General features: G+C 54.2%; 1 protein-coding gene across 2 annotated transcripts in view; it reads left to right on the plus strand.

Annotated features, from left to right (window-relative positions):
- The window catches only part of RAB6B (RAB6B, member RAS oncogene family), a gene marked incomplete at its 3' end in the record, with an annotated part of 54,130 nt that overhangs the window by 17,712 nt on the left and 18,363 nt on the right, over positions 1-18,055 (plus strand). For both annotated transcript variants that reach the window (XM_082839912.1, XM_082839913.1), the window contains exon 2: positions 8,242-8,300. In XM_082839912.1, coding sequence (XP_082696038.1) covers positions 8,242-8,300 — 59 coding nt within the window. The remainder of the gene's footprint in view (positions 1-8,241; positions 8,301-18,055) is intronic.

An 18,055-nucleotide genomic window follows, 5' to 3' on the forward strand; every position in this document is an offset into this window, starting at 1 on the left:
GTTTGAAGGTTAGTGAGACCCAAGGGTCAGAGGGACTCCGCCCACAGCTGGAAATGAGCCCCTCCCTTGGTCCTTTTATCCAGCTGCATTTCAGGCTTGGTAAGCATTGTCACTCGCCTCAGACTGGAAGCAGCCCTTAAAGACCATCTAGCCTGACCTCATTGGAATAATGACCTCTTAGCTCAGTGAGCGGCAGAGTTGAGATAATATGTTGGTGGGGGAAGGGAGTGGATGACACCCCACAGCGACTGACCCAGGGCAGGCTTTCCTGGCATCACTGGGCTCAGACAGAGCAGATGCGGACAGTTGGAGGACAGTGGGGAAGCGAGAGCGTTGGGGCTGGACCAGGCTCCCAGCTGGAGCAGGAGAAAGGGCCTGGGCCGGACCAGCCCCTACCACTGTCCTGCGACCACTCCTTCCGCTTCTCCCCCGTCCTCCCTCCTCGGTTCTGTCTTCCCTGGGTCCCCGGGTGAGGCCCAGGTGACTGAGCATCCTCTGGCAGAGGGAATTAACACACTTAATTAAAGTGTCCAATTAAGAGCTTTACATATTTCTTAATTACCGCCTGAGTCTTTGGGGGGATGGTTTGAAATGGGATTTTCACGTGTTTCCTCATTTAGCCTATGGTGAGCCAGCCAGCCCCTCAGGGCTCAGGTAGGAGCTGGCAGAGCCCTGTTCTGCAGCAGCTCTTCTGAGGGTGACGTGGCAGGGTGGGGTGTGCAGCAGGAGCCCGGTGCCCAGCCCCCCACGCTTCTCCACCTTGCAGGAGGGCAGGGCTGGGTTTTCTGGTTTGTGAAAATAGAACAAAAGGAAACAAGGATCAGACAGATGAAGCTGGTGTCTCCAGCTGTTCGTCTTATCACCACAGGGCCTGGGGGCTGTGCACCTCATGGTCAGGCCAAGAATGGGGGACTTTGTAGGCAGGGAGGTGCATGGGACTGGTGGAGCCATCTCCCCAGGCCCCTGCAGGGCAGGGACACTGGACCAGGAAGGGACTGGCCTCCTTCCCAGCACTCCCCAGCATTTCCCATCTGTGTTCTGGAAACTGAGCTGATGGGACACCTGAGTTAGCTGGGCCCATCGTAGGAATGGGTTGCTGGTCTGAGTCCTGGGGAAGCAGATTTGCCTTTTCAGCCCCGAGGGCCACCTTGTGACAGCTTCGGACCTTCTCTGACCTGGGCAGGCTGATGGGGCTATGGGCCAAGAATGCAGAGACCCTTTCCCTGGCATGGGGACTGCTTTCCTAAAAACACAAGCGTCTGAGAGGTGGGCAGCCCGCCAGGGCAGCCTAGAGATGGCAGTGAAGTCTGCCACATCTTTCCTGCCTGCCACCCTGGGCCCAGCTCTGTGACCCCGAGGAGGACCAGGGGGGACCCCACTGACCATCCAGCAGTGCCCCTGCGCTGGTGTGGGCGGCAAACGTGAATGAGCAGCTGGGCACAGATGGTGGGGCAAGGTTCGGGTGTAGCTCGGTCGGGGGGGACCTCAGGGGTGGGGCACACACTGCCGGGTCTTGGCAGACCCTCTACCAAGTCTCCAGTGAACTTCTTGCGCTCTGCCTCACATATTGTCCCATTTCTGGCCCTCACGGCAGTCTTTCCACCTCCACCCTCACCTGCAGTGGAGGTGACAGGGCGGAGAGGGGTCCTTCCTGGAGCAAGACAGTGTCGGAGTGGGAGTCTGGGTGCTCACAGCCCACTCAGCTGTCAGCCTGTGGCCCGGGCCCCAGCCATGCCCGGGAACTCTCATAGGCACTGACCCCAAAGCCCTGGGAGTCTGGCTTCACGTGGCAGCCATGGTGAGATGTGGGTAAGGGACAGCTGTATGCAGAGGACACCTCAGCCTCACATCACCAGACCCCTCTGGTCCCTCTCCTGGGAATGCTGTCCCCCTGATGCCTTGTCTTCACCAGTCAAGACCCAGCCCAAATGCCACCGCCTGCAGGATGCTTCTGCAATTCCCCAGCAGAGAGTGGCCTTACCTTTTTGTTGGCCTCTTGGTACCCCCTCTCAAGTTGCCTCACATCTTAGGTGTTTGCACCTGAATCTGTCTCTGCCACTGGGTGAGGGCTGCTGTAGGGCAGAAGGACATCTGCTTCTCACTATGAATTCTGGGCCTAGCCTGGGCCTAGCACAGAGTAAGCCCCCACTGGGTGTTTGTTGAATGAACAGAGAGGCCTCACGTCCTCTGCAGCTACCTAGAAGCCACCTGAATGTACAAAAATCTGTTTACCTGGGACCTGCCACTGAGATGGGGACTGGGGCCCATGGGAGGCTGGTAGAGTGAGTGGCCCCCATGGGTGAGGTCCAGGTGGGTGCTGCTAGCTGGCTATGAAGGGCCACCTTGCACTGGTTGAACTTCCAGGGTGTATGGAACCGAGCTCATCGGGACAGCCCACAGGTTTGCAAGACCTCTGGGCCCGAAGCTTAGATGTGGGTAAGGAAAGGACTGTTCCATGGTGACATCAATAATGGAAAATAAGCTTAGATCCTCAACTCATGAGGTTGCATGATTATTACCCATCATTATGTAATGATTTTTTTCGGAATGTAGTGCTGGTATCTGTGCTTTGGTCTGACAATTTTAAAGAAAGCTTTTATGGGTGACCTGAATCCAGAGTGATGACCTGGTGTTTGCTTCTTGTCCAGTTCGCTTGGGCTTAAGGAATGGCCCCATCGTGTGCTAGTCACAAAGCCAGGTGTCAGGGAGGCGTCCTGGGCTCTCCTCTGAGTCTGACCAGTTACTAGGTCCTGTCACTCTCCTCTGCTCTCCACTTCTCCCCAGCGCCACTACCTTTGCTTTAACTGAGATCCGCCATCCCTCGCTGGATTCCTGCCTCCAATCTGGCCCCTGTAGGCCCTTCCCCGCTTAGAAGTGTAAGTTTTCTTCCTAAAGCACAGAACTGTTGCTCTGATTACCTAATACTCTATAACAAACCACCCCAAACTTAGTGGCTCAAGAGGATGAAAATATTTACTTTGCTCAGGAATCTATAATTTGGGCAGGTCCTAGCGGGGAAAGGGTGCCTCTGTTCCACTTTGATGGCTCCAAGGCTGGACTTGAGTTATCTGAAGGCTCGCCCACCCACAGGTCTTCTGGCTGTTGGCTGCTGGCTGGAGGCCTCCGTGGAGGCTCTCCCACATGTAGGCTGCCTTGGGCTTCCTCACAGCATGGCGGCTGGGTTGAAGGGCCAGCTTTCAGAGTGTGAGGGAGCTGGAGCATTCCAGACCGAAGCTGTGCTGCCTTTTCTAACCTCGCCTCGAGTCACACACGGTGCCATTTCTGCCACAGTCACGGGCCCACAGATTTACCTCTGGATAGAGTGTCTGTGGTACATTGTAAGAAGAGCACGTGGTATGGGGCATATTTTGTGAGCCATCGTGGCCATTATGAGCTGCCACACCTTTCCCACCACCTCTCTGCTTAAGACCCTTCGGGAGCTCCTGCCGCCCCTAGGAGAGAATCGTGCTCCTTGGTGTGGCCACATGGCCTGGCCATCTAGCCCCTGGCCCACCGGGCTTGCCTCTATCTGTCCGTCCCTTCCCTTCCTCTACAACTGGTCCCATAGATGGATTTTGGTTTAAATCAACTCAGTGGCCACACGTAGCTTCCTTGAACAGTGCTTGTCATTTACCCCTCTCCTTACATACCTGGTCTGGCCCCATTTTCCCTGAGCCAAAGGACAGGGGAAATGACCTTGACCTTGTTGCCTCCCATCTCTTTGCACAAGCTTTTTATCTTCCTGCCTGTGTGCATTTGCTCCCGCTGTTCCCTCCGCCCGAAATACCTGGTCTCCTCTGACCCCCGCTTCCCACAGTTCAACAGCTGCCCTTGCAGCCTTCCTGATGCCCAGCCCCCTGGGCCCCCGCCCTTTGTGATCTCCTGCTTTGCTGCTGGTCAGACCTTCCCATAAACCAGCGCAATGTCATTCATGAGGTGAGGTCTTTGGCATCATATCTGGTTTTATATGTCAGCTCCACTGCTTCCCAGCCATGTGACCTTGGGGATACGAACCACCTCACTGGATCATGATGAGGATTAATGAGGAAACCTAAGAATTTCTTGTCTGGCGCTGAGCAGAATCCCAGTAAGAGTTAGCGTTTCCATTCCTTCTTTCTAGAGGCTCCTAATAAGTGCTCAGGAATGCATTTTCTCACCCTCATTCGGGTGAAAGAGGGAAAATGTCTCCCTGCTTAATCATGTGGGATTAAACCACCAGAAGATTATAAGCATATTGCTGAGCCGTGAGCAGAGAGAGAAAAGCTCAATAATGATTGCCTGCTTATTTTTAATAAAATCCTTCCAATAGAGCTGAATCTCTGCCCTGGGAAACAGCTCCACGTTGCTGCAGTGGTGTCGGAGAGCAGTTGTTAGAAGGGCAGTGGGACAGTATGACCTTGAGAACAGGGCTGTGTGGGAGGACGGCCCTCCCACAGGCTGCAAGGGGCCTCAGGAGGGCAGGGGCCCTCAGGGGGAGGGTCTCCCACCCCTCCCCCTGCCCAGCCCTGTCTGAGCTGCTTGAATGCGCTGTCCTCTTGGACCTCCCCTTGGCTGGCCCAGTGGTGGTGCCCTGTCAGTTGACGGCTCCAGCTGTCGCGCTGCTCTTTGCAGTGAGACGAGAGTGGCCAGGTAGGTGGGCTGTGCAGGTTCTTCATACCCAGGTTCCAGCACCTTCCACCCAAGGCAGTTGTTGAGGGTGGGGTGTGGGGTCAGGAAGTGCGTGGGGCGGCCCCTTTACGCAGCCAGCTCCTTTACGTGATGCCAGGGCAGCAGTGGGTGAGGGGCTCCTTTGTAAAGCTCTGCCTCAGGGCCCTAGGGACAAAGCATGGAGGCACCCTTCCTGCTGTTGGTGCTGCATAGTGTTGCCTGGGCTCTGCTCTGAGGGCTGGTTGGTCCCCTGCAGGCTGGTGAGCCCCACCCTGGAGCCCTGGGGCCATGGGTCAGGGTGGAGGCCTGGCTCAAGTTGGGGCCGGGGCAGGACACACCAGCCATGGTGCTGATGCACACTTGCCTGCAGTAAGGGGTGCACACTGAGGCCGCGGGGAGGGTGAGCCGTTAGAGGCCTCTAAGCAGGGAGGCCAAGCTGACAGGTTCAGACAGGGTCTGAGCCATGTTGTCCTGGCAGCCATGGAAAGAATATGGGTGGTCTTGGGGAAGCTCTGAGGCAGGGAAGAGGAGGGCTTCTGCTCTGAGAAATGAGAAAAACCACCTAGAAGAGTGGGAAGAAATCATCCCCTTTTGATAACGAGGCTGTCATTCAGTCCAGGCCTCAGTTGGTGTGCTGGGCCCCAGGTGTCCTAACCCATCCATCCTTGCTTTGCTGAGCCCTCCGTTTGCCCAACCCGTGCCTGAATTCCCAGTTTCTGGCCTTGCAGGTTGGGTCAAGCACTGCCTGAGTAGGGAGAGGCCCTGCCTCCAGCCCATCCCAAGAAAAACGTGCCTTGACTTGGCAAGGCTATTCCCGGAGCTCTGTGACATCTACAGTGGTGGCAATAATGACCCAGCAGAATCCTGAAACCCAGCATGACCCAAAGACGCTGAGGAGCATCAGGGATAGGAGCTCAGTCCCTGGTCCGACCACCTTATCCTGGCCCTGCTCGGCTCTGGCCCTAGGCAAGGAGCTGTCAGCTCGTTTCCCCTTGTATAAAATGGGGGTGCATGAGTACCTGCTTCAGGGTTGGGGACTAACCAGGGTGGTCATAAGGGCTTAGTATAGCATAGCTGCAAACACAGAAGTCCTGCAAGCTTCAGGTAGGCGGGTGTCCCGTCTCCTCTGTTTACTGCTGTCGTGTAAATCTATGCCTGGCACAGCCTTGGGGTGTGCCTGACGCGCTCCGTAAATACAGGGTTCAGGTGTTGCCTGTTACGGTGACTATGAGAAAGCTCAGAAAATATTGGCACTGGCCAGGACCCCACACCTAAAGTTCCTCCTGCACAGTCCCAGGACACTACTTGTTCCTTTGGCATTTTCTCCTCCCACCTAGCAGTCGCCCTGCAAGCCACTGTGAAGCCACTGGCCGTGGCTGGCGCCCCAAGAAGGGGAACTTGGCAGAGAAGCCTTGCAGGGCTTTCTGATCTCTCAGCTCCTCCGTGAACCTCCTGTTCCTTTAGTGGCTTCTGGGGATTCCGCTGTCTCTCCTCCCTGCCTGCTCAGCTGCCCCAGGGGAGAGCCCGCTGGAGAAGAGGACCGTGTCCCTTTCGCCAAGGTGTGAGGTGCTGTGTGTCACCACAGAGGGGAGCTACCAGTGGGCCCTGCAGTACCACTCTTCCCGAGGAGGAAGGAACTTTCCATTGTCTCTTGGAAAAGGAGGATGCCGTGCGCTCCCTGATTTCATCCTCCTCCTGCTGGCTCGGGTTGCTCCACTTTTCACTCTGTGGTCGGTCCCCCCTCAGCAGTTCCCAGCCAGGCCTTTCTGTGGCCTCAGAGCCTCAGAGCCGATCCTCCAGGTGTGGGAAGACCCCACTTCTCACCTTTGTGTGAGTTTGAGTGGAGATTTAAAGCAATTGGAAAGTACTTTACAGATTTAACTTTTATTAGAACCTCAAAGGGCAGTTTCCAGGTAAACTTACAAGAGATCCTGGGTGTATTACTGCTCACCCCAGAGATACTGAGCAGAGAAACGAGGCTATTCTGACACCAGCGGGTGTACTGCAATTCAGTCCTGGCGCTACCCACTCTGAGCTGGTGTCAGGCTGCCCAGGTTTAAGGGCACAGCCCCCAGCTAGATTGCCACCCACCTCAGACGCAAGCTGTAAGTGGGGTCCCCAGGAGCAGTCGCACTTCTGACTAGCTGGCTGCAAATCTGAGGGTGCCCACGACCCTCCTCAGGTTCCATAATTCACCAGAATAACTCACAGAACTCAGGAAAGCACTCTACTTACAATTACAGTTTTAATATGAAAGATACAAATCAGGAACAGCCCAACGAAGAGACGCGAAGGGTGAGGTCTGGGAGGCCTGGAACCAAGCAGTGTGTCTTCTCCCCGTGGAAGACAATTGCCCTTCCCTTACAAGTGCTGGCTGTTGGGAGAGGACTGCACTCACCTGGTGCACTACTGAGGCTTCCGAACTGGAAAAGGACCTTTCCCAGAGGAACCCCATTGGGTTGCCCTGCTCCGTCCAGGCAGTGACCAGCCACCCTTCCAGGCCCAGCCTGTGGACATCCCGTCCAAGAATCGGGGAGAGGTGGAATGAGAGCTCTTGGGCGCTGGCTCTCTTGCGTTCCCTGCCAGAGTTATCTGTCTTCAGCAGCCCGGAGCACAAAGAGCTCTGAGCCAAGCTCAGCTGGTCCGGTCCCCCTCTGAGCCTCCCAGGGCCATGGCAGAGACTCGGTGGGACGGAGTAGCATTCCATGCTGGGCCTGACCTAACAAATATTCCTATCGCCCTTCCTTCCCACCCAGATGCTCACAAATGCTGCAGCAGGCATTTCCGCCACAGCCAGGCCTCAGGGGACCTGCACAGGGTTAGGTCAGAAGCCAAACCCTGCAATTTGGGAAATTAGCAGCATTTATGGGATTCCCAAGAGACTTCCTGGTTCTTTTAGCCATACCAGTGGTTCTCCGTTGGAGGTGTTACTGCCCCTTAGAGGGCATTTGCAAATGTGCAGGGGAGTTCAGGCTTGTCACGGTGACGGGGGATCCTGAAGGCATTTACCCAGCAAGGTCTGGGGATGATAAACATCCTGCGAGGAGCTGGACAGTCAGGCACACGTTACGAAAAATAGTCCTGCCCAAGAGAGACACTGGGGAGTCATTTACTTCCCCTGCCCTCTGGTTCCTTGGAAAGCCACGTTCCTCATCAGTGCCCAGGCTGAAATAAAGGAGCATGTCTCCATCCTAGCCTGTGACCAAGGGCAAGGCAGTATTTCCAGGTGAGCGTGGGCCCATGTGACAGAAGCATCTTATAATGCACACACTTGCTCTGATTGTTCAGGTATGGCTCTTGCATCAGTTGGGCTCTTATGGGTCAAGGAAGACTTGGATTTGGGTGGTAAGAGTTCACAGGGGGAGGCCTCCTCCTTGGTGCCTGGCAGGAACGCCACTGCAGCCCACCCAGTGTAGACTCGGCTGCCTCACCTCAATGTCCCTCTCTGGGGGTCCCACCTCCCACTTCTGTTTCTGCATCTCATCTTTTCCTCTGGGCTTTTTTGTTTCATTATCTGTTTTTGTCACATGAAATGTGTTTAGAGGAGCCTAGCTCGGATCACGGCTAAACCCCTCTCTTCTTGTTGTTTTACAGTCGGGAAGACGTCTCTGATCACGCGGTTCATGTATGACAGCTTCGACAACACGTACCAGGTGAGTTCCTGGGTCCCTGCCCCCCACCAAGCCCCGCAGTGTTTGCAGCCTTGACAGCCACCTGGACACCATGCCAGCCTCCCTCCCAGGGTTGCTGATGCTAGGATGAGAGTGGGGCATTCCTGGGACCTAGGGCATCCATCTTGCCTTGGAGGAGCTTCCCATCTGCACACTGGTCCCCGCCCGGTAAAGACCCTGGGCCCTTCTGAAGATGCAAACCTCAATAAGGGAAATGTTCCCAGTAGAGAAAGGACACCTTTCAGTCGGTGTTCTCTTGCCCCCCATGGCAGGTCTAAACCATGACAGTGTTTGGTTTCTTGGGGGCATCACCATGTGGAGGAGGATGGGCAAGAAGCAAAATGAGGGACGTGAAAGAGCAGTAGGAGAACTTGCTCCTCCAGCGTGGCTGTGTGCTGGACCTTCGCGAGTGCGTACACACACGCACACGCACACACACGCATACACACGCACACACGCCCACATACACACACACGCCCACACACGCACACGCCCACACGCGCACACACCCACACCCACGCGCGCACACACACGCCCCCACACATCCGCGCACACACACACGCCCACACCCACAGCCACACCCACGCCCACACACCCACACCCACACGCCCCCACACACACACGGTTGCTGGGACACTTCTTTCCCTGGAGAGGCTGGTGTGATGGGCCTGCACTGCTCTACATGGGCAGGAGGCTGGATAGAGTGACCTGTGTGTTCCTGGCTCTCAAGGGTGGTCTGGAATCAACCAGAGGTGGCTCCACATAGCCTAAGGCTGAGCTCTTGAAGGTCAGTAACATTTCACTTTCCTGTCACCGCTGATGAGCAAATGAAGTGAATTTCCCCTGCAACTAAAGCTGTTATCACAAGGCACCAGGCTTAATCATTTCAACTATTTTTAAGAAAAAATATATTGTTTTCTTCCTTAAGACAGACACAAATAATAATTCAATTTTCTAAGCCAGTGGGTTCTGTGAGATAGTAGTTCCAAGGGATGTTAGTAGGTGTTATTTGAGGGAAAAAAGGCAGGGAGAAGGGTTCGGGGCTTAGGGAACACTGGTGAACGAAAGTAAATCTCCTTTTCTACCGCAGGACTTCTCAGGGCCTTTTACTACATCAGTGTATGGTTTTGATTTGCTGAAAGGGAGATGTAGTGTGCAGGATCTCCCAGATGTATTTGGTCATGGAATCCTTTTGTCATCGAGTCCTCAAAGGATGAATATTTATAGAACACACTGGGGACTGCTGTGCTAAGAGGTCTCCCACATCCCGGGACCTACAGAGCATGCAGAGCACAGCCCACTGCAGATTACGGTTCTGTGTCTACTCTTTAGTCTGTCTGTCTCACTCTGGACCAGTCAGCATCTTTGCCTCACACACAGCTCCTTTCTCTGCCTCCCTCTAAATCCCTCCTTTTCCTCTGCTGTCATCTGAAATACCAGATAACTAGTGGACTTGGTAAGAATTGACTGAAGGCTAAGGACATGGGGCCCCGAGTGACGTACACAGCCTTGGACATCTGCTCTGGGATGATTATCTCAGCCACACTTTGTCTTGCTTGGTACAGGCCAGGCTCTGTACCACGGCAGGCTTGCAGAGCCCTCTCCTCCCTGTAAGGGGAGTCCTACTACGTCGCTTTGCATCCGAATCACAGCTCTAACTTCAGTTCTCAAGTCTGACTTGGTATTTGCATATTTGTGTGTGTATTCATGTGCATGTGTGTGTGTGTCAGTGAATGATCTCACAGATATTGTTTTGATTATTTGATTTTTCAAATATTAAGTTACTTATAATACTTCTTGTTGATGTCCCATTGATAATAAGTGATGCCCTTGGCTGGCTGGTGTTCTTGGCAGTGGTGGGCAGTAGAGATGGCCTCAGAGCCTTTGCAGTGGTCTTCACTGGTGTGGATCAAAGCCTCAACTCCTCCCCATGTCGTTTGAGTCTCCAGTGTCACCTCCTATGGCCCACTGCTTGTCCCATATCCCGTGGTCCAGCGGGCCTCCCTGCTTGCTGCTCCCCACTCAGTGACATTGTCCCACTTCCATGCCTTGGCTCATGGTGTCACCTCTGCTGGAATGCCCTTCCCTCTTCTCTCCTCTGCTGTGGAAAGTTCCTCTGACTCATCAAGGCTCAGAGCACATGTTTGTCTGTGGTCAGGACCCTCCTCATGCTCTGCACCCCTCCACGGCTCCATCTTCCCAAGCACACTGTCCTCAGGGCTCCTTTGCCCTCCCAGCCCTACAGGAACTCCTACTGCTCTGGCTGCCGGATGGGCTCTCAGCTTGGCTGAGGCCAGGACCCCTCAGATCCACCTCTGCATTCATGGGTCCAGAGCAGGGCCTGCCCACAGCTGGTGTCAGCTGGTGTCAGAATCCACCACAGTGGCTTCAAGACGCCCTGTCTGCCTTGGTTTCTAGACTCCATCTGACTGAGCGGCCACAGTGGCCCAGTGTCGATGTCCAGTGTCCTGGCAAAAAGTGAAGAAAGCCCAAGTCCCTCCCCACTGTAGGCTTTTCTGACTTTTTTTTTGGCTGCAGGTAGAATTTCTCTCCCAATACCCTCTAAGATGGTAGTTAGGCTGGGAGGCTGGGGCTCCAGTTGTGTGCGCACACAGGCCCATTTTCATGAATTCTCTGGAGATGGAGAGGGGGAAATGTTACTTTTTCTTAACATGGTGGCAGAGGCACTTGGGAAGTAGACAAGATGCCCGAGGGCCCCGGGGGATGTTCCCAGTTGTGCCCCCCTACGCTGACCACTCCCCAGCACTGCCCACAAATACCCTGTGTACCAACCAGTACAGCCCAGCAGAGCGCCCCTGTCCCCGCCTTGATTGGCTGAGGTGCCCAGAAAGTTCCCAGGGCAGCTCCACCGCTCCACCCCTCCCATCCTTATGTGTGTCTCTGGCTCTGTCTCCCGTCCCCTCCCCTATTCACTTATTCTGACAACGGATGTTTGTCAAGTGCTTACTCTGTTTGCAGAGAAGTGGGAGAAAATGACCTGGCCACAGAATCTGGCCCTGCCCTGAGCCAGGCATGGAGGGTAGAGAGGGTTCAACCTCATCCTGGGTGGCAGTGAGTCCTCCCTCTGTCTGGGACTGAACATGCCCGAGGCCCCAAGGAGCTGGCATGAGGACCTGGGCACGCAGAGCGCGGTTCCCCGCCAGACTTCTCCGGGGTCCTGTCCGCCTGGCAGGCCCAGGGGAGATGCTGCCTTGTTGACCTGTGGCCTTGGGAGCAGGTCTCCTGCCGCCTCCTGCCTGGCATTTCCCCTGCACACACATGTACCTTGTTCTTCTCTTGACATGTGCATTCTCCAGCCTCTCACCACCCACCTGTCACCCCATCTAAATCCACTCACTTAAAGAAGCAAAAAGTCAAGACTTACAGCCTGGTGAGATTCATGTCTGCAACAATGCTCTTATATAAAATCCCAACTAAAAAATGTCTTTCAAAATGTACTAAGAAGAAACCCCTGGTACCTGCGCCATGATGAGATATGGCCCTCTCTGTGGGCCAGACTCCCTTTCCCCTCCCAGTGGCCAGTGAAACCCACCTGTGGGCCTGGCCCTTGGTCCACCTGTTTGAAACCTGCACTAGAACCAGAATGGGAGGTTTCAGCCCCCCAGGTGGTGGCTGTGGGTGAGGGGGAGAATCTGGGAGCAGCCCTCTTCCTGGGGTTTCTCATGGGTCCCCCATCTTGGCTGCATGTTAGCAGTACCTACTGGGGGGATGACTGGGGATGCACAGGCTGGGTCAGGCATTAGCATTTTTAAATCTCAGAGGTGACTGAGATAAACTGATAACCAAGGCTGGAGCCCCCGGCCTGTCCCTAGACCTCCCACCCAGCACAAGTTAGGAAAGCAGCCAGTGGGTCCCGGCCCGCTGGGGCTTACCTAGGTGCTCCTGGGAGTGTCTCTGGAGGACTGCACTGGAGCACTCCCTGGGTCCCACGGTGCCTCTGGGAAGGGGACAGCATGGCTGTGTCCACTGTGCCCTCACAGGCCGAGGGACTGCCTGAGTTGCTGTTAGCCCCTCAGTGATCTGGGGGCTTTCCTCTCTCCCTGCTAGCTGTGTATTAGTTTCCTGGGACTGCTATAGCAAATTACCACAAACCAAGTGGCTGAAAACAACAGTTTATTCTCTCACAATTCCAGAGGTTAGAAGTCTGGAATCAGCAGAGCCACGCTCTCTCCAAAGGCCTGGGAGAGAATCCTTCCTACCACTTCCATCATTGGATTTAGGGCCCACCCTAAATCGTGGATGATTTTTCATCCTGAAACCCTTAACTAATTACATTCACAAAGACCCTCTTTCCAAATAAGGTCACATTCTGAGATTCCAGATGGACAGAATTTGGGAAGAGGACACTCTTCAACCCACTACACAGTGTCCCAGCACCTCCCAGTCTGATCCCACTGGGGACCCCTCCAGGCTCCAGGCCCCTCTGGTGCTTCATGTGCTACTGGCCCAGCATCTGACCTGGGGAAGCCATTTCCCCAGGAGCCTATCTGGCAGCAAGTCTTTTTGTTCTTACAGGGCTTTTCAGAATGATCAGATGTTTCTATATGTAACATTTGTAAGTTGATTTAATAAAGTAAATAGGTTCACTGGGGCCTGGTCATTGACGCCATGGAGCTGCCCATCTGGCTGCTCAGCAGCCCCCAAACCAGCGCCTGCCCCGCCCCGACAATTCACCCCTGCAGCACGGGTGGCCTTTCAGGGGAGCCGAGCTCCCGCTGGGTCTCACAGCAGCACATCCCAGGTGCTCAGGGAGGGGGCGTTTGTGATGACCATGGTATGTGAGGGGTCGTCTGCGTGGGGCTGGACGCTTTGAAGTCTCTCTTTCTGGGGCAGCGAGTTCTGCTAATGCTTGTCCAACCAGACTCAGGAAGGTGGTCTGGAGGCTGCCAGGCTTGGGCAGCCAAGCCCCACATCTAAAGTGTCTCCACATTGCCTTCACTGGTGGGCCTGAAGTGGGCCACAGTGAGGAAGAAGGACCTGGGGATGGGTCAAGCCAGAATGTCCTCCTTGGACACCCAGCCTCACACTCATGGGCGCTGCTCTCTGATCCCCTCCCCTGCCGGGGCCAGGAAAAAGGAAAGGCCTGGGGACTTGGCGGTAGGTTGCTGATGGCACTGAGCACCTTTCTGTCAGGGGGTCACTGTGAGGAGATGAGTGAGCCCACACAGAGCCCACAGCAGCCAAGAGAGACCAGGAGACAGGGTTCCCTCTGATAGGTGGGGAGGTGCCCGGGGCTCCACCTTGAAGAGGAGGTGCAGCCAGTCAGACGAGTGGATGGGTCGGCACGCAGGGTCCAGGGGAGATGGCTTTTGTGGCCACAGCATGGAGCACTTGGTCAGCAAGAGGCAGGAGATTCAGAGGAGCCACATGGCGTGCTGCAAGGGCACTGGGCAAGGCAGCTGGGCCCTTGGCCTACGGGGTGCACGGTGCAGCATCTGTCCCATCTGCCAGGATGTGTGTGCACATCGTACTGTGCTGGGCACCCAGCTCTGAGGGCAAGGTCCGGTGGTGGGGTGGCCAGGCTGCAGCTCTGCAAGGACAGATCCTGGGCGGTGGGTGGGTAGAGGTGAGGGGGTGGGCCTCACGTGGCCGCCCTACCCCCCCCGGGGAGCATGGTCTGCGGCTGGAGTGCTGACATGGGGCTGAGGCTCACGTCATAACCAACGCTGCTGTCGTCGTCCAGGTACTTCCCTGCTCATCCTCCCATTCTCTTATCCTACATTAATGCGTGAAGCTCGTCAAGAGTGTTGTGGTCCTTGGGGGCGTGGAGCTTCAGACAAGGCAGGGATCAGTGGCTGTTCTAGTGGGTGTGGAAGACTTCCTGGAGGAGAGGGTGGGAGCTGAGTGGGAAAGGGCAGGGAGGATCTGATGCCACTGTGTGGGAGGGAGGATTAGTACGCTGAAGGAGAAGCCTTGGTGGGGGCCCCAGGTGCAATGATCCAGTGCTGCGCATGCGTGGGGGGCGGTGCCAGGGCGGGCTGTGCCTTTTTGGAGTGGAGGGTCCTAGCGGGCCTGTGGATGGGCTACTGGCTGAGCTGCCTTTTGACTTTCACGGCCTTAGGCACTTTTGCCTTCCAGGGCACTTTGCTCCTTCCTTCATTAAAAAGCTATATATATATATATGCACACAAATATATATAATGTATGTAAATTATATTTTACAACTGTATTGTTATAAAGATGAAGACAATACAGGCTGGATTCATTATTATATGTCATTATTATTATATTCATTTTTTTCTTTTGATTTTAAAAGAAATTAAAATTTAAAAAAAAAAACACAGGGCTTCCCTGGTGGCGCAGTGGTTGGGGGTCAGCCTGCCGATGCAGGGGACACAGGTGCGTGCCCCGGTCCGGGAAGATCCCACATGCCGTGGAGCGGCTGGGCCCGTGAGCCATGGCCGCTGAGCCTGCGCATCCGGAGCCTGTGCTCTGCAACGGGAGAGGCCACAACAGTGAGAGACCCGCGTACCGCAAACAAAACAAAACAAAACAAAACACATTTTTCTGGGCCTCTAAAAGTACTGTGGGTTCCAGGGTCTGTGCCTGCTGTCCCAGCGGGTAAGTGGGCCTAGTTGATGAGGCTGTGGAGGCCCTAGGAACTCAGCGGGGCTTGGGCTTATGGGGCAGGGAATGGAGAGAGCTATTGTGGTTCCTACGGTGGGCACCGATGGGATCAAAGACCCCAGAGTTTGCAGGAGACAGGCCTGTGGGTCCCGGCCAGGGCAGGGACGGCAGTTGCAGCAGGGCCCGCAGACTTGGATGCAGCTCTGTGAGTGGAAGGGCAGAGCATGGGAGGGAGGAACGTCACTGAGCAGTCATGCAGGGTTGCGTGGGATGTGAGTGAGGGGCCTGGGCCAAGCCCGGGCCTAGACACACAGGACAGTGGGAAGGGCGGGTGGGCAGAGTAGGCCTGTGGGGTGCAGAAGAGGGAGAGGAGTGGGCCCTGGGTTTCTGTCCAGACACCCCAGAAGAATATCGGTGCCGTCAACACAAAGCAAAATGAAAAGTTGAGTGGGAAGTGATAGTGGAACAGTCAAGTGAAGATGTTTGAAAATGGCTGTTATGTGGGTGGACCCAGGAGATGCTGGAAGGATCTGGATTCCTGAAGTCCCAAGAGCTACTGAGTTTTCTGGGTCAGACTGTAGAGAGCAGGTGGAGGGCCAGGAGGAGGGGCCTTTCCCCATAGAATCCAAGATGCCACATATCCCCAGGTGGTGTCCAGGTAACCACCCGGCACCTGGAGAGACAGGGGCAGAATCTTCCACCCCTGTCGAGGTGGTCAGAGTGGGGTCACACAGAGGAGAAAGAGTCAGCACATCCTCTTATATCAGCTCTTTTTTTCTCCTCCAAAACAATGCTGCATGCAGAGGCCTGGGTTCAAATCCCACCTCTGTCACTTAGCTGAGAGATTCTGGGCCAGCATCCCAGTTTCTTAGTATTGCATTTTTTAACCTGGAAATTATTTGGATGGCATTTAACCCCTGCATCACCTAGACCAGTGGCCTCAAACTTTAGCAGTAGGGATGTGGTTAATTTGTATTTAAACCATAGCTCATGGAGGTCTTAAAGCCTGGATGATGGAAAATTATAGGCCAGAAATACTGTTGATACAAATGTGCATTACCATGCTCTATACAGAGAGCGAAGCAAACCAACAACTCCACACAAACTAAGTTGGTAATGATGAAGTGAAGCTAACAATAACTTACTAACATAGTGTTTTCATGGGAAACTGTGGGCCTCCCAACCATGCTTGCCTGTGCAGAGCTCTGGCACTCTGCCAGATGCTGCCAGGGCCCCAGACTTCTGGCAGAACACTGGACTCCATCTTTGGTTAGCTCTAGCAACATGATGATTTTATCATATTAATGCAGTAGAGTTCCACCTTTCGCAAACATTAGGTTCTGTGGTCAAAATGTGAGGTGACACTCTTATATAGTGAAATGCCCCTGAATGCCAGGCAGGCAGCTTGGCAAGATGACCTTGCCCTCAGACACCCACTTGGGCACCACCAGTCACCCAGGTGCTCCTTTTGGACGTTTACCTGGGACTGGTCTGAGGGCAGACTTGCTGGAACATCTTTTCTTTCCCTCCCTCCTCTCCCCTGCGCTTCTCTCGCTCTTTTGTCAAGCATATTGCAAATTAGGTATTAAGTCAGCCTCTAGTAGAGAAACCTGACTAACCTGGCTTAAACAAGGAAGGGCTTTGGTTTTTCAGGTGCGAGAAGTCACGGTGGGACTTGAGGTGGCCCAGCTGCCCAGTGATGCCATCAGGCAGGTCCCAGACCCCTGCTGTCAGTCTATTCTGCCTTCTTGTTCTGTGGGTTATCTTCATGCAGCCTGGCTCCATAGGTCACCTCTGCATTCAAGGCAGATAAAGATAGCAAGAGCTTCCCTAGAATCCCCTCCCCCTCCAGCAGACTGCAGCTTATGTCGTATTGGCGAGAACTGAGTCACATGATCACCATTATCCTTTAGAGAGGCTGGGAAAGCAGCATTTCACTTTTACTTCCAGGCTGGCAAGGGAGTAGGAGGTTGCCAGTTGGTATTGGGGGAAACCAATAGCACCTGCTAGCGTTCATAAGTGAAGTGGCCCCATCGTGCGACTCTGACCCAGGTTTTAGTAATCCTTCCTAATTCGCTTCATAGGTTACTCATAGACAGCGCTTAGATGCCCTCAAAAGTCCATCCCCCAGAACATCTTTCTCCCTAAGAGATGAGGAGAGGGCTGATGCATTGCATCCATTTGTGAGCCTGTGGGAGACCTCTCAGGGAGCTTCAGGCCACACATCCCTGGGCATCTGTGTGGCTTCTGGAAGGATTGACTAATTTTGATGACATTTCACCCCTTGTTTAAAGTTGTAAGGTGCATATTGTTTGGTTGATGTTTCAGAGCACAGTCAGGAAATAAAAGAGCAATTGATAAATATTTGTATTGGGTGGTGACTGGCATAAGCCACTCCCCATTGGGAGGAAGGTGACCACAGGGACTGTGTAGACTTTGAGACTGAGGTGTCTGAAAGAATCCTGGTACCTGCGCTGTGGCCTCCCAGCCAGCCGCCCCTCCTCCGCAGCACTTGGTTGAGCTGCTGGCAAGGCCAGACCATGCCCAGCGTGTTTCCCAGAGGCTGGTGTCTCCTTCCCCCACAGCATCCACTTGCTGGTCTGAATCCGTAAGTTTTGCCAGCTTCATTTTGCATGCTTATTTGCATGTCTTTACCGATACTCTCATCTGATGGTTGGTGGTGCAGAGCACAAACAGCAGCTTCATTGTCAAGGGCTTGTCATGCCCAGCTGCTTTCTGCCACTTGGGGATGCTTCCCCAGCCACGGGCCAAGGCCTGGCCAAGGCTAAAAGAAGACACAAATACATTCCTTTTCATGATCTCTCTTCCAGAGAAGAGAATCTTGAGTCAATTCATGCAAATTACCATGCAAATTTCCACAGCACACTTTATTACTGTGTCTTGTCAGAATGTGGATGCAAAATTACATTTCATAATAAATGCACGTAGCAAAAACGATTTCAACAAGTGCCTCAGGAAACATCTCTTTCCTCGGGCATATGCTGGGCCAATGGGAGCTTTCGTGTAGAGGGAGGCGTGTAACGCACCATCATTCTGAACTGTGTGTCTGAGCCCCTGTTAACACTGGTTAATACCACATTCAGAAGGAGATAAATGTGGACGCAGCTATGAAATCTGTCCTTGTTAAG

The sequence above is a fragment of the Leucopleurus acutus genome, assembly GCF_964270905.1.
Source record: "Leucopleurus acutus genome assembly, chromosome: 5".
In the NCBI taxonomy this organism is placed as follows: Eukaryota; Metazoa; Chordata; class Mammalia; order Artiodactyla; family Delphinidae; genus Leucopleurus; species Leucopleurus acutus.